This window comes from Centruroides sculpturatus, unplaced genomic scaffold, assembly GCF_000671375.1.
Source record: "Centruroides sculpturatus isolate CEXI.00-Female unplaced genomic scaffold, Cexi_2.0 scaffold725, whole genome shotgun sequence".
Lineage (NCBI taxonomy): Eukaryota > Metazoa > Arthropoda > Arachnida > Scorpiones > Buthidae > Centruroides > Centruroides sculpturatus.
This window is the reverse complement of record NW_019384962.1, coordinates 35,317-49,508: the sequence shown is the minus strand read 5'-3', so window position 1 is coordinate 49,508 and position 14,192 is coordinate 35,317. Positions and strand designations below refer to the sequence as shown.

Here is a 14,192-nt window from a genome sequence, read left to right as displayed (position 1 = left end):
TTTCAAAAAGGTGCAACAAGAAAATTAACATGAAGCTTGTTAACCAGCTTGTGATGTTTGGACTAAAGGTTGCTGGAAATAGTCATGAGATAACCAAAGTACAGATATGACAATGGGAATATCACTCTTTTAACCAAATATGATGTATTTGCATCACCAGACAGAATAACTCTACCTTCTCAACTGACATAAATTTCTTTAATTCTATATTTTGCTGAATCATGAATGTAAAGTTGAAGTAAAGAGCTGTCATCAAATTCCTGACCAATGAAGGATAAACTGCCTTCAAAGTATCCAGAAAAATCTCAAAAGTGTGTATGGTGAGGCAATGAGTAATATGAATAATAAGCAGAGATGGGAAAAAGTTTAAAGAAGGCTAAACCAATGTTGAAGACAGACTGCATAGTGGAAGACCATCAATAGCAGTCATTAATGAAAACCAAAATAAGGTGGATGACATAATTCACACAGACTGGCATACTGCTAATGAGAGATTTCTGAAGAACTAAGTAATAGTCACAGTACTGTACAGCAAATTATTCAACCTGAGGTACAAGAAAATGTATAACATGCGGGTCCCTCAACAACTAACATCTAATTTGAAAAAGATGAAACTGCATATGTATTCAAAACTCAATAAATAGTACATTCAAGAAACTTGAAAAGCCAACTATAAAAAAGACCACAGAAACAGCTGATAGATATCCAGTAACATGACAATAATGCACAATCTCCACACTTCTTTTGCAACATCACAATGTCTTACAGAAATAGAATGATCAGAATAATTTAATATTGAGGCTGTAAAGGAGTGCTACATTCTCCAACTTCCACTTGTTTGGTCAAATAAAGCAAGCCTTCAGGGCTAGCACCTTGATGCTACAGGTGAGTCCAAGATACTATCCAGTGCTAGGTAAGAGCTTATTTCAAAGGGCCTAAAAAGATTTTTTCAAAGTGGCTTTGACAAGTGGGTTAAAGTGGTGCAAATGCACTGCCACTAATGGAGACTATTTTTAATAGTACAGGTTGAACTTCCTTAACTAGTGACCTTGGGATCTAGCTATTGCTGGACTACAGAAAAAGAAATGTTATAAAATTGATCTTTAAAGAAACTGCCTATGTAATCATATGCTCATTTCATAAACATATTGCACTATTATCAAAGGTAAAAACAATCTCCAGAAAATAATAAACTATTAATTAATTTAATGCTTCCAAACAAGATTTTTTTTATTGTTTCATGTAATAAAATGTCCAAAATCAAAAATACTTTTTAGTTCCTGTAACTCAGAATACATAAGAAATCAGCAGGGTCAGCAGTCTTCAAAGTATGCAGGGTCATTAGGGTCTCTATGCTCATCAGGTTCGTGTACATCAGAAGCAGAGAAGGTACAGCAAAGTAGATTTTTCTATGCTGGAATGAGTCTTTGAATGAGTTATTATTGACTTTCTTCAACATTATTGCAATGTAGCTTGCATCTGGTACTTGGCTTTCCTTTAAGTAATTTTCTTTGAATCAAATAAACACACAAGCATACTTACAAACTAGTGGTGGAAAATCCAAAACATGCTAGCTAGACCATGGAAGTTGCTGGACAGAATGCCAGATTAAATAGATTCAACTTGTATATGTTATAGACAAGAATTACTTTACACATATATGTAATTGCACATGCTTCATGTTGTTTATTTAAAAGAATTATAATCTGACAGGCATCACTTCCATTACAACCTACATATTATATATAGGTAAGCAGCAATTTCAGTGTACCTATAGCGAATACAGTGAAAAATGTTTTAAAAAATAAATTTTGTTAATTTAGTAGTCTGATTAACTAAATATTAATCTGCTGTTCCTGTATTCATCTTGAATTCCTTATATGTTAAAATAAAAAAAAGTCCCATAACTTATTAAATACTTATAAAATTGATTATGGCTGAAAAAAAAAAAAAAAAGAAGAAGAAGACTATAGTGACTATAGTTTCAAATAAAACATAAAACTTAATCAATTTGCATGTGATATTACCTTTACATAAAAATAAAAATTATATAAGATAATTTCAACCAAAAAATTAATATATATATATATTGATAGTTGATATATATATATCAACTATCAATCTCAAAGGTTGGATTTATTCATGTATTCTCTTAAGTATATTGCTTAGTTATCCAACAGCTATCAGCAATGATATAATATCAAGTTTTTCCTAATAAATTTTCACAAAGATTTACTAAGGGTGTTTATCTGTATTACAAAATATGTTTATATTATTATTGTAAATACAAATTTATACTACTGTAGTTAAATTTTAATGTTTGCATTAAATTTAATATTTCATCTTTGATTTGACTGTTATCTTATTTGTTATAATAGCACAGGGGTTGGCAACCTTTCAGTGGTATTGTACTGAACATAAGTTATAGTGTTATTCCTAGTGCTGACATGATTCTACCAAGTTTATTATATATGTTATCAAAATTAGTCTGGTTATAACAGACTTCAAAAATGTATAATTTTGAAGTTAATTGTTAATTAACTTCAAAATTATACATTTAAGTATCAATTAAGTTGTTAATTGAATTATGTTCTTACACATGAAGCGCTTGCATAACACGCAGATATTGACACAAAGCATAAATGTATGTGCCATAATATATACAAACAAGAGATTCGTTTTTGAACTATGGCCTTCACTGAACTATGACTTTCATTTACATGTGTAATTAATAATTAAAATATAATTTTAACTACATTTCTATTCAATCAAAGTGCCATTAAATATTGTCTGTGTGCCACATTTGGTACATGTGCTATAGATTGCCAACCCCTGTAGTAGCATATATTTGTGAATGAAAATAGTTTCATTCACAAAAACACCAAACTCTCAATTATCCATGTGCAGATTATCTGAATTGTAAAAATATTTTGTCCAGCTTGTCCATGGACAGCATAACAAATGGGAAGTTGTATACACATCATCAGTGTAAAAGCAGCAAGCTGTTCCAAAGCTGATATGTCTTTCCAAGAAATGGTCTAAAACCTCCACAAAGTTGACTCAATTTATAAATGAAACTTCAGAAACTTATTGATAGAACACACATTAAAAAAATCATACCTGCACACTATAAACAGTTGAAAAAAATACCCTACTAGCCCTAAAATTAAAATACAGTAATTTGGAAAAAATATAGGAATTATACATAGATATGTAAAATTTAAATTTGTACACAACATTAGTGAAAATATAAATAATCTACTTTTTATATTTATTGACTACATATACATTTCTGCTTATGAAACTTGGGACTCACATTTGCATTGCATTATAACTGCATTGAACTGTACATAAACTAAACTGTAGTTTTCATTTCAAACTTCTGAATAGTTTTTTTTTATAGTTTAGAGGGTTATTTTCAATTACTAATGTTTTCTGGTTTTCCAGGAACTAAATAGCACAGATAATTGGGAGTTTGGTATATTTTCTATTGTATCAAAAATAGGGTCCAAAACACCTGTTCAAAATTAGAAAAAATGGTTTTGAAAACTATTTCTTTCTTATTCTCATTGTTCATTGTGAAGTTATTTTAGCTTGTAAATTTAATAATATTCCTCTCTCTTATGCTTCATATAGTAGATAATTCTAAATTTTAAAACTTTTTAGAATTCAAATTAATGAGATGTTAATAATACTGATATTCAATTTGAAAAAGACACTGACAACAGGAATGCTACATATAATATATTAAAAGTACTTTTGTAAACTAAAAATTTTTTGCTATAAATTCTTCAATTCAAACTCATTCTTGAAAGAAAAATAGTAAAATAAAATATGGAAGACTGAGACTGCTAAGGAAAGTACAAATTTAAGAACTTTTAAAAACAAGTTTCTAAATCTGTACTTTCCTTAGTATGATGATCCAAAACAACCTTGGATCTTCTTGAATAAAAAATATATGAATAAATCACTCAACTGTTTAATATATAAAAATATTATAAAACTGTGAATATTCATGTGTTTATATATAGCTGATTAGAAAAATGGATTAAAAAAAAATAATAATGATGATGATGATGTAAATTAAAAGTTAATATCAACAAATAAAATATATTTTATTTAATAATTTACCCTATTAAATCTTTTAGCTTGAAATATGTGACCATTTATACGATACAATTTACGCCATCTTCGAGCACCCCTACGATAAATACTTTCTGAAATTTTCAATATTTAATTATCTCTAAAATCTGAATAAATTACATTTATTAAATATTTAAAATATAAATTATTACATACTATCTTCTCCTGGACAAGGTAATCCTGGTGCTGGAGGAATACTAGGAAATACTATTTAAAAAGAGAACCAAAATATTATATGACACAATGCAACTAATTATAGTTCATGCATAATACAGTAGAGCATAATTTATCTGAATGAATTTGGGACTGGGGTTGTTTGGATAACTTATTTTTTTGGATAATCGATTATGTACGAGAAATATATTAACCTATCCCACATTGAAATTTTTATCCATTGCTTGTTGCTACGTGTTGAATTTTCACCGATGTTAAGCTGAATGTAAATTTTTTAAAATAATAATCGTGGCTATTGTATCATTAAAAATTATTTCTTTATTTTGTACTAACAAAATAAATATATTGAAAAAAAAACAAAAAAATTATATTTTGGAAGTTAATCTGGTATCAAAAACATTCGATTCAGCATGACACAGTCCGACTGGAATGCTTTCGGTTGATCGGCTTTTGGATAAACGATGCTCTACTGTATTAATAAAAAGTTTAAAGACCACAAGCCAATTTAAACTCGTGGATGAAATATCAAGTCAAAATGTATTATGATTATAAGAACAGAAATTTCAATATACAGTAGAGCATTGATTATCCAACTCAATTGGGGACGGGGGTTGGTCGGACAACTGAAAATATGGATAATCGAAAAAATATGAAAAAATATATTATTAGTATATCCTGTGTAATTAGTATATTAGTATATCGCTATTAACCTACTTCGCATTGAATTTTCATGGATGTTAAGCCTAACAAAAATTTTTTAAAATAATAATCGTAGCTATTGTATTGTTAAAAATTAGAAAATTAAGCCACGTTTAAATACTGGCTAAAACACGTAAAAATAATATTAAAGTAGCCAAGACATAGCCAAATATTGTAGCACCACATCACTAGCGAACATTTAAATTTGCCAACTAGAACGGTCGGTTAACCGACCGTTCTAGTTGGCAAATTCGTTGATCGGGGGTCGGATAATCGATGCTCTACTGTATTATATATATTGGTAATGAGTTAGTTTGAATAATTTTCCTAATTATTTGATTAATATTTAAATAATTGAATGAATCACTCAAATCTGTAAAATTCTTTCTTTCAGCTAAATTCTGGCAATTTCTCAGACATTTAACATTAAAGTATTGTAATTGCTTTATATTTGCCATATTAAGCATACAAATATGAAAATTCTCAAACTATTTTTAAAATTGCTTTATTAATAAATATAATATTTATTAAATTATTTTTAATTGTATTTAAACAGGCATCCTAATTTATAAAGTTATTCAACAGTAAGTGTTTTATTTTGAATAAGTATACTTAAAAACTGAAATTATCATTAATTATCCACAATGAAAACAAATCAACACACTATGTATAACTCATTTATTAGTCAATGACTTTTACTACACAAGAGAGAAAACTGCCTGATTGGGTCTATTGCAGTGTTGAAACACTGCAATATTTTGTCCAATTGGACAAAATCATTTTCATGCAAGTAAAGAAAATCTTGAACTTTTTTGGACAAATTTACCATTATTTTAAAATTAAAACATGCCAAAAAGAAACAAATGAATCATTTATATTGATTTCAATAATCAAGTTATAGATTATTTTTCATTCAAATGAACTTATCACTAATACAGTATACTGTATATAGAAAAGAATTTATATTTTGACAAAACATTATAAACATCTCTGAACATATATGTCTGTATCTTTTCTTGATAAGTTATAAAATATTTATTTTAAACATAGGGAGTCTAATTTTTGAATGAAATATATTACTAAAGATTCTCCAATAGTAAAATATGCATGTTATATAAGAAATTTCATTCCTAGAATTTTAGAAAAAAATTATAAAAAACTATTATTAAGTTATGATAGTTATACCATTTTACTGTGAATACATTACAATACATAATAGATATTAGATATAATGCATATAAAATGTTAAAGCCATAAATTAAATAGGAAAGAGATAATAAAAATTTTTACAGATTGATGTTACTGAAACCAAAACTCACAGAAAACATCACTGCAACATAGCTCAAAATTATTTGATTTGTCAATTGAAAATGTATGAAAGTATAAATTTGTGTATGAAAAATAACTTAGGGCTAAGCACAAACTAGTCAATATCAAAGCAAACTGGTTGGATGTGTAAGGAACCAAGTCCGAACATTATTTTTATTTACTTTTATTTTGCTTATTATTCTATTTTTGTTTGGGGCTTATGTTTTGTTAGGACGAAGGTTTCCTCACCATTCACCTTAGTAACTTAAAAATAGAAGAAAACCCAACTCACCGACGAAAGAAAAGCGCCGTAGAAAAACTCGCGCACACTTGCACTTCCCGAGCGGAAAAAAGTAAGTCCGCACCGAGAAAAAGGGGGGAGACCCCACAAGCACGAATTAGGGACTCGCTAAACCTTAAAGAATAAAAAAAAGTCCCAAAAATTGTAAAAAAGAATAATGTAAAAGGTTAGAGAGTATTGTCATAAAATAGGCTGCCAGACAAACGAAAAAAAAAGTTTATTGTTAGCGTTAAGTATGTAAATGAGGAGAGTGATCTCATTCAGAATTGTGACGTCACCTCACACTATAAATCCCGAGTCTCAAGTGAAGATGAACGAGGTGAACTCCTGATAGCAACGAGCTTTGGTGAGCTTCGTAGCAGTGAACGAGAGAGGTGTCCGATAGGATCAAATAGTTTCAAGCCGATTTTGAAGTTATTCGATTTATGGATCGACGATTATAGAAAGTCTTGAGAGTTTGAGGAAATAGGTTCCTAGTATATTGAGGTGATGATTAGGATCTTTAATTTATAAGAAATATTGTTTATAAGTTAAGTCTTTGATTTTTGTCAAATTCTAAAGGGGAATGGAATTAAGTTAGAAATAGATTGATTTGAGTTTGTCGGGTTGATTCTTGTTGAATTTCATTGAATAAATTATTGTTTGATTTTTACTAAATACTGTATATAGTTTATTACTAGAAGTTTAATTAAATATTTGATTTTTGTTATTGACAAACTTTGTCCTTATTTAATTCGGTGCACGCTTAAAGTCCAGACCTGGCACACTAACGCGAATCTGCGTAAAGTACCCGTTAGGGAACGGCTATTTCCGGCACGCAGTAGTGTCGATAATTGTTGGAAAAGTCGGAAAAATAATATAGTACTTTACAGATGTGATGTGATCATTGTAGGTTTGACTGTCAACCACACAGTCATTGATTCAATGTACATCAAATCCTTCAACAATTCTTGGATTCTAACACGTTGGATTTTTTGTATTATGATCATGAGACACAATGAAATATTTATGCCTCTTGAAATTGCAGCTTATAGCTGAAAGAAGTTTTTTTTTTTCTGACTAATTATTATAACTACAAAATCATCATTTTATCATAATAAAATAAATATATATATTAATTAATTCATTGCCAATAAAATACACATAAGAGGTTGTAGTATAAAGATACAAGCAGCACATCATGATTGCCAATTTTCATTATTTTATAAACAAACTCTTCAGAGTGACGGTTTGTAGAGGGTTAGAGAAAATGTTCATTGGTTCTTAAAAACTTGTCATGACCATGACATTGCAAGATCGTTAAATAAAAATAGTCATGTGACTAAACAAATCTCATCACTTGGAGCAAATTGCATATAAAAGAACAAAGTGTCTGTATGTCAAGGACAATCTACATTATTATAAACTTTGTAATATTTAAGTCTGATTTAAAATTCCAATAAATTTAAATCGACCAAATAAATTATTTATGAAATACTAGCAGACCCGCCACGCGTTGTTGTGGCTCAAAATATATCTATTATAAATGTATAACACTTCCCCCATTGGTGGGTGGAAATTTTTTGAAAAATCCCTTCTTAGTGTACATTCTCTTGATGTACCCTATTAAAACGCATTCAAAAACGCAAAAAACCGCATCTAAAATAGTATAATAGAAGCCAAGTTCTTCACAGTAAGCCTTAATCCTGTCCATCTCCCCCAGTGGGGGGAATTTTGACATGTATATTATATAAAAACACATTCATATTCGAATGCAGCGTTGTGTCAAAATTTCAAAGGAATCGGTAGGAGCAAACGAACATTACATTTTTATTTATATAGATAGACTAGCTGTTACCCGCGACTTCGCCCGCGGAAGTTTTGCAAGCAAACCCCATTTACATTCAGTATTTCAACAACCATAGTAATTGTTATATAGCATCTACCGCCGAGAATGATGAGAATTGCTGAGATTCAAACAAACTATTTTCAATTTGATCAATTTTCTGGAATGTTTGCAATCGTTCTATAATCGAACCAATGTGCAATAACAAATTCAAATTTAAAAAGGTTCAAACATTTGGTTAAAAAATCAAAATATATAAAAATATTTATAACAATGTCTGAAATGTTATTAATTTAATACACTTAAGTACTTAATGAAGACTAAATGTAACAAAAAATTGCATGTAAAATAGTACAGTGGAAGCCGTTCTTCCGGTTAAGCCTTAATGTTCTCCCTCTCCCCCTGTTGGGGAATTTCGAAAAATCCCTTCTTAGTGTGCATTCCCTACTAAAACGCAGTTAAAAACAAAAAATTGCATTTAAAATAGTACAGTAGAAGCCATTCTTCCGGTTAAGCCTTAATACTCTTTCTCTCCCCCCCGCAGGGAAATTTCGAAAAATCCCTTCTTAGTGTGCGTTTCCATGACGTACCCTAACTGTCTACCAAATTTAACCTTTTTAGGTTAAGTGGTTTGCTCTGGGCGATGATGAATTAGTCAGTCAGTCAGTGAGTCAGTCAGTCAGGACAAGCAATTTTATATATTTAGATAGAAGATGATCTGCTTTAGTTCATCCTCACAGAAAAGCAAACTTAGGTCATCATACCCGTAGCACCATCTATTGCACATAAAAGCCTTAACCCTAGATGATATCTTTTAATTTATATGAATGTTTAATGGAATAATATACAGCCTATGTCCACCCTGAAGTTCCATTCTAAATATTGGTGAAAGAATTTTTGAAATCGGATGAGTAATTTCGAAGATTACCCGCTACATACGAACTTACTTACAAACATTACCTCTTTATAATATTAGTATAGATAATATAAATTCTTGTTTTAATATTTCATTTACTTCATTCTTACATTTATTTAAAATTACTAGTTTAAAACAACATAAAGTTGATATGAATCATGAAATAGCTTTCATCTATCTTACAGAACACTAAATGCTGTTTAATTAATTTATTGAATTAATTAAAATGTTTTGATGTTACTGAAATATGTTAACATCTTAGTCACCATATTTTATAACAAATCAGTCTTTTCTTTCTACAATTCATTGATACTGTAATTAACTTAAATACACATTAAAGCGAAATCTTACTGATCAAAGTTCATTTAAAGTTAGTCTACAATTTAATTTGTTTACATAAGTTATCCAAGAAGATAAGCTAAAAGACTTCTTAAATTATGATATTGCAAATTTATTATGAATGAAATAATAATAAATTAATTTTAGCAACATCATATAAAACATTTACGAATGAAATCTTTGAGGGAAAAAATTAGCCAAATTATTAAGTTAAAATCAATAACTTACCATGAATTGTGATTTCAGAATCTTTGTTAACTTCATATAAACGAATAGCTTCATCAAGTTCTGACTGAGATGAAATTACACAAGGATCACCTAATAATAAGTTTTATAAAAATTTTAAATATTCAATGATTTATATAATTTATATATCCAGAACATGCTAAAATGAAATTATTTCCAATTTGTTAAGGTACATGGATATGAATTACATATATATTTTAAACATTATTTTGAAGGTTATTTAATTTAAATTATCCCTATTGCATTTATTTTACTATTTATTTCATTGAAAATAATTAGAAACAAAAATATGTCAAATTTCACTCTTGCCTTCAATTTTGACTATTGAACTTACTGCTGCCCAATGTAAAACATTTCTGCAAATAAGTTCAAGTTGACATTCTTTCATTGATTTCCAATTATTTTTAAATTTTATGATATTATCAAAAATATTATTTTAGATTAAATTTTGGTTAGGAAGACCCTTGTCATTTGTTTTGAATATAATGGCACATACACAAAAAGCTCTTATAGGTAGGCAAGAAAGAAACAAAATGTTCAATTAAATGTTATTGACTAATTCATGTGCAGAAATGAATATCTAAGTATGAAGGCATTTACATAAAAAAATGCTGTATAGTGAGAAAAACATCTATATTAATAAATTTTATGTAAGCTCCTTTATTTCTATTTCTTTGCAATTAACAATATTTTATTAGTTACAATTAGTTATTTTACTATCACCTTCAACATAAAATCAATTTCTTATCCAAATAAACTGAAGAATAGATAATAAACTTTTATTTGAAAAAATAAAATCAGAAATTAAAATTTAAATGTTTTTCTCTGCTTAAGGATATACAAGGGCTGTTCAAAAAGTATCAAACCTTTGATCAGCAAAAATACATTTATTGATTTTGAGAAACAAAACCCTAATCTCATTCAAAGTAGTCTCCTTGGTAATGTATACACTTCTCCTAGTGCTCCCGCCATTGCTGGAAACACTGTTGGAACGCATCTTTTGGAATGGTCATCAGCTGGTCCATTGCATTCTGTATGATGATGATGTTTTCTCTTGGCTCAAATTGAGTTCCTTTTAGCAGCATTTTCAGCTTGGGAAATAGCCAAAAGTCACATGGAGCCATGTTGAGAGAGTACGAAGTGTGACAAACCACAGGAATGTTGTGTTTGAAGACAAAAGTCTGAATCAGCAGAAACGAATTTCACGGACACTCTCTTCTTACCCAAATCCTCGGTCAAAATTGAATGTACCGATCCAATGCTTACTCCTGTCTCGTTCGCAAGTTCTCTGACTGTGATACAATGGTCCACCATGACCAAAATCTGCACTAGCTCAATGACAATCTCATTTCGGCTTGAGGGTCTGCCTGAACATGGTTTGCTGTCCACTGATGTGCGGCCATCTTTGAAGTGGTTGTACCATTCCTTTATCTGTGTGTTGCTCATGGCATCATCCCCGAAAGCCTGTTGAATCTTGTGAATGGTTTCCGCTTGGGTATTGCCAAACTTTTGGCAAAATTTGATGCAATATTGATGCTCATGTTGTTCAGTCATTTTCCAACTTACTGGAATCTGACGAGCACTCACTACATGTCCTCACTCATAGGCCAATTGCCAGCTACTAACACTTCCTGCAGGCGGGAAAAAATTCAGGACTGTGCATAAATGTCCCTCCACATCTCCACCAAAAGAGGCTTCCCGTGCATCATTGGTTTACGCAGGAAAAATAAAGGTCCGATACTTTTTGAACACCCCTTGTAAACCTATATTCAGAAATTAATTTTACATTTTTTTGAATTATTATTTTTAATTCAGTAAATTTTAAACTGATACAATTATTATTCTAGAACTTTTCTAAACATGTTAAACCTGATTTATTCACTATATAGAATAAAACACAAACAAACATTAATCTTTTTAACAAAAAGACAGTCAAACTTCCATATTATGAAATTCTATATAATGAATTTCTCCGTATAACAAATTTTTGTATCATGTACTGTTTTTTCAGCCAAAAACATATGTAAAATTGTGTCTAAATAATGAAGTTAAATTTTTATATAATAAAATTTTTTTTAATTTGTAAGGATCATTGATCATTAAAAGTCAATTAGTCCCTCTGGTTTGAGTTCAAATTTAGATTCAATTTCAGGTATCAATCTGTAAATCCTTTGTTAAACTGCAGCCCAGTATAAGAAATACTGGTCATTAGCTTTTAAAACCATCATTGCCCTCATATACTTACTGGTTGTAAAGAAGAGAGAGAGAGAGATTAGGTCCAAATGTTGGCATTGACAGATAAACAATTTACAATTAACAAATGTCGAAAACATTAGAAAGGCGATAATTTTGACAACTGTGGGACTAATTTTTGAGTTTAGAAAGATTTTATTTTATTTAATAAGTCATCCAATTGGAATTTGAAGAACTGTTAATATGGGGCTGTCCATAAATGATATACAGGTAACCCCTGTATAATACGGCACTTCTATAGCACAGATTCGCTCTAACACGGTTCGAGAATTGGTACCATCCCCCGTATAACACGGTACTTTTATAGCACGGATTCACTCTAACACGGTTCGAGAATTGGTACCATCCCCCGTATAACACGGTACTTTTACAGCACGGATTAACTCTGACATGGTTCAAGAATTGGGTAAAACCCTCGTACAACATGAAATGTAATAAATTTTTACATACTTAAGTAATAATAGTTCACAAAAATAATTTTTGTGAACTATTATTACTTAAGTATGTAAATTTTTTCTTCTTGCCTTCTGTCGATACACGTGGTCCTTCTCGAAACTTGTTTCAATGTTGCCAGATTGCGACGCTTCTGCTTCTGATGTTGCCGAATGTTTTTCCATTATTCCATACTTGCTTTATTCTTCATAAGTGCTTAGCACCATATAAGGAAATTTATAAAGACCTTTTAACTAGAAGCAAGCAATCTAAAATTACATACATTTTGCAAAAGGTAAAGCATGGATCTGAAGATAATGCAGAAAAATGCTCAGAGGATAAGGATAACTTGCCAAAAAGAAAATGCTCTCGGTTAATTAATAGTGTTTTTAGTGATGACGAAGAAAATATTGTTTAATTTATATTAACATGTATCACTTAAAAAAATTTTAATGAAGATATTTATCTTAATTACGAAAATATACTAGCATGCTTTTTAATTTTTGGAACCTAACCCTCCTTTTCGTATTAGTTCTTTGTTTCATATAACACGGATTCGCATAACACGGCAATTTTTTGGAACATAACTACAATGTTATACGGGGGTTACCTGTACTCACTGGATGGAAGGGAGGGGGTTATGAGAAGTCAGACAAGAGAGAATGAAGAGATTGAATTTCAATGGACATCTATTTTATTTCATTAAATTTTACATTATTTAAACATTTTATTATTCATAAACTGATAATGATTTTGAAAGGGATGAGTTTTGTTGGATGTCCAAAGAGAGGCGGAGGTTACAGAAACTTGGACAAATTGAGACAATGGTAAAAGGGGAGTAAAAATCTCAAGAAAAATTTGAACATAATTTATGGGCATTACCTATAGTATTTAAGCATTACTAAAAACTTAGTGTGTTGTGGGAAGAAAATTATATTATAGAAAATATAGAAAATTTATAGAGAAGTTATAGAAAAGTTTGGAATTCCAGTGAGTAGTTTAATCAACCATAACAACAAATTGTGAATCAATTTTGAAATTAGCCAACGATGTGAGACCTACAGGAAAACATGCTGGAATCTGCATTTATGTCAATGTAGATCAGTGTTTCTCAACCTCTAATGAATCATCGCCCCCTTCAATAAAACCGTTACGTAGTATTGCCCCCTTTACTTCAAAATTCCAATGTCGAGGGCCAAGACTAACGCCAAATTCGTACTGCATTGAATAGACTAGTGACTAGTATAATAACTATATGCTTACAGGAAATATTAAATAAAAATAAACAAACACTTTCTCTATTCCAGCACACTTTTAATGCGAATTTTGAACTGATGATGATAGATTAAAACAATCGAAAACATTTTTCAACGCATTAAAAGTGTGCTGGAATAGAGAAAGGTGTTTGTTTATTTTTTGACTAGTATAATGTTATTAGTTTAATTATTGTATGATATAATGAATAAAATATCTAATTATTCTTAATATAATGTTTTACTATATCGCCCAGAAAATTGTTTTTCGCCCCCAAAATATAAATTGTTACTAATCGCCCC

The 14,192-nt window shown here is 29.9% G+C and overlaps 2 protein-coding genes across 4 annotated transcripts in view; both read right to left on the bottom strand.

The window, feature by feature from the left end:
- Positions 1 to 14,192, bottom strand: part of LOC111632462 (atypical protein kinase C-like) — a 101,926-nt gene that overhangs the window by 52,419 nt on the left and 35,315 nt on the right. For all 3 annotated transcript variants that reach the window (XM_023376878.1, XM_023376879.1, XM_023376877.1), the window contains exons 4-6: positions 9,934 to 10,023; positions 4,300 to 4,350; positions 4,132 to 4,217 (exon numbers count right to left, since the gene is read on the bottom strand). In XM_023376878.1, coding sequence (XP_023232646.1) covers positions 4,132 to 4,217; positions 4,300 to 4,350; positions 9,934 to 10,023 — 227 coding nt within the window. The remainder of the gene's footprint in view (positions 1 to 4,131; positions 4,218 to 4,299; positions 4,351 to 9,933; positions 10,024 to 14,192) is intronic.
- Positions 10,781 to 11,692, bottom strand: LOC111632463 (putative uncharacterized protein FLJ37770). The gene has a single exon (XM_023376880.1). The coding sequence runs from the start codon at positions 11,503 to 11,505 to the stop codon at positions 11,062 to 11,064; it is 444 nt and encodes a 147-aa protein (XP_023232648.1). The 5' UTR covers positions 11,506 to 11,692; the 3' UTR covers positions 10,781 to 11,061.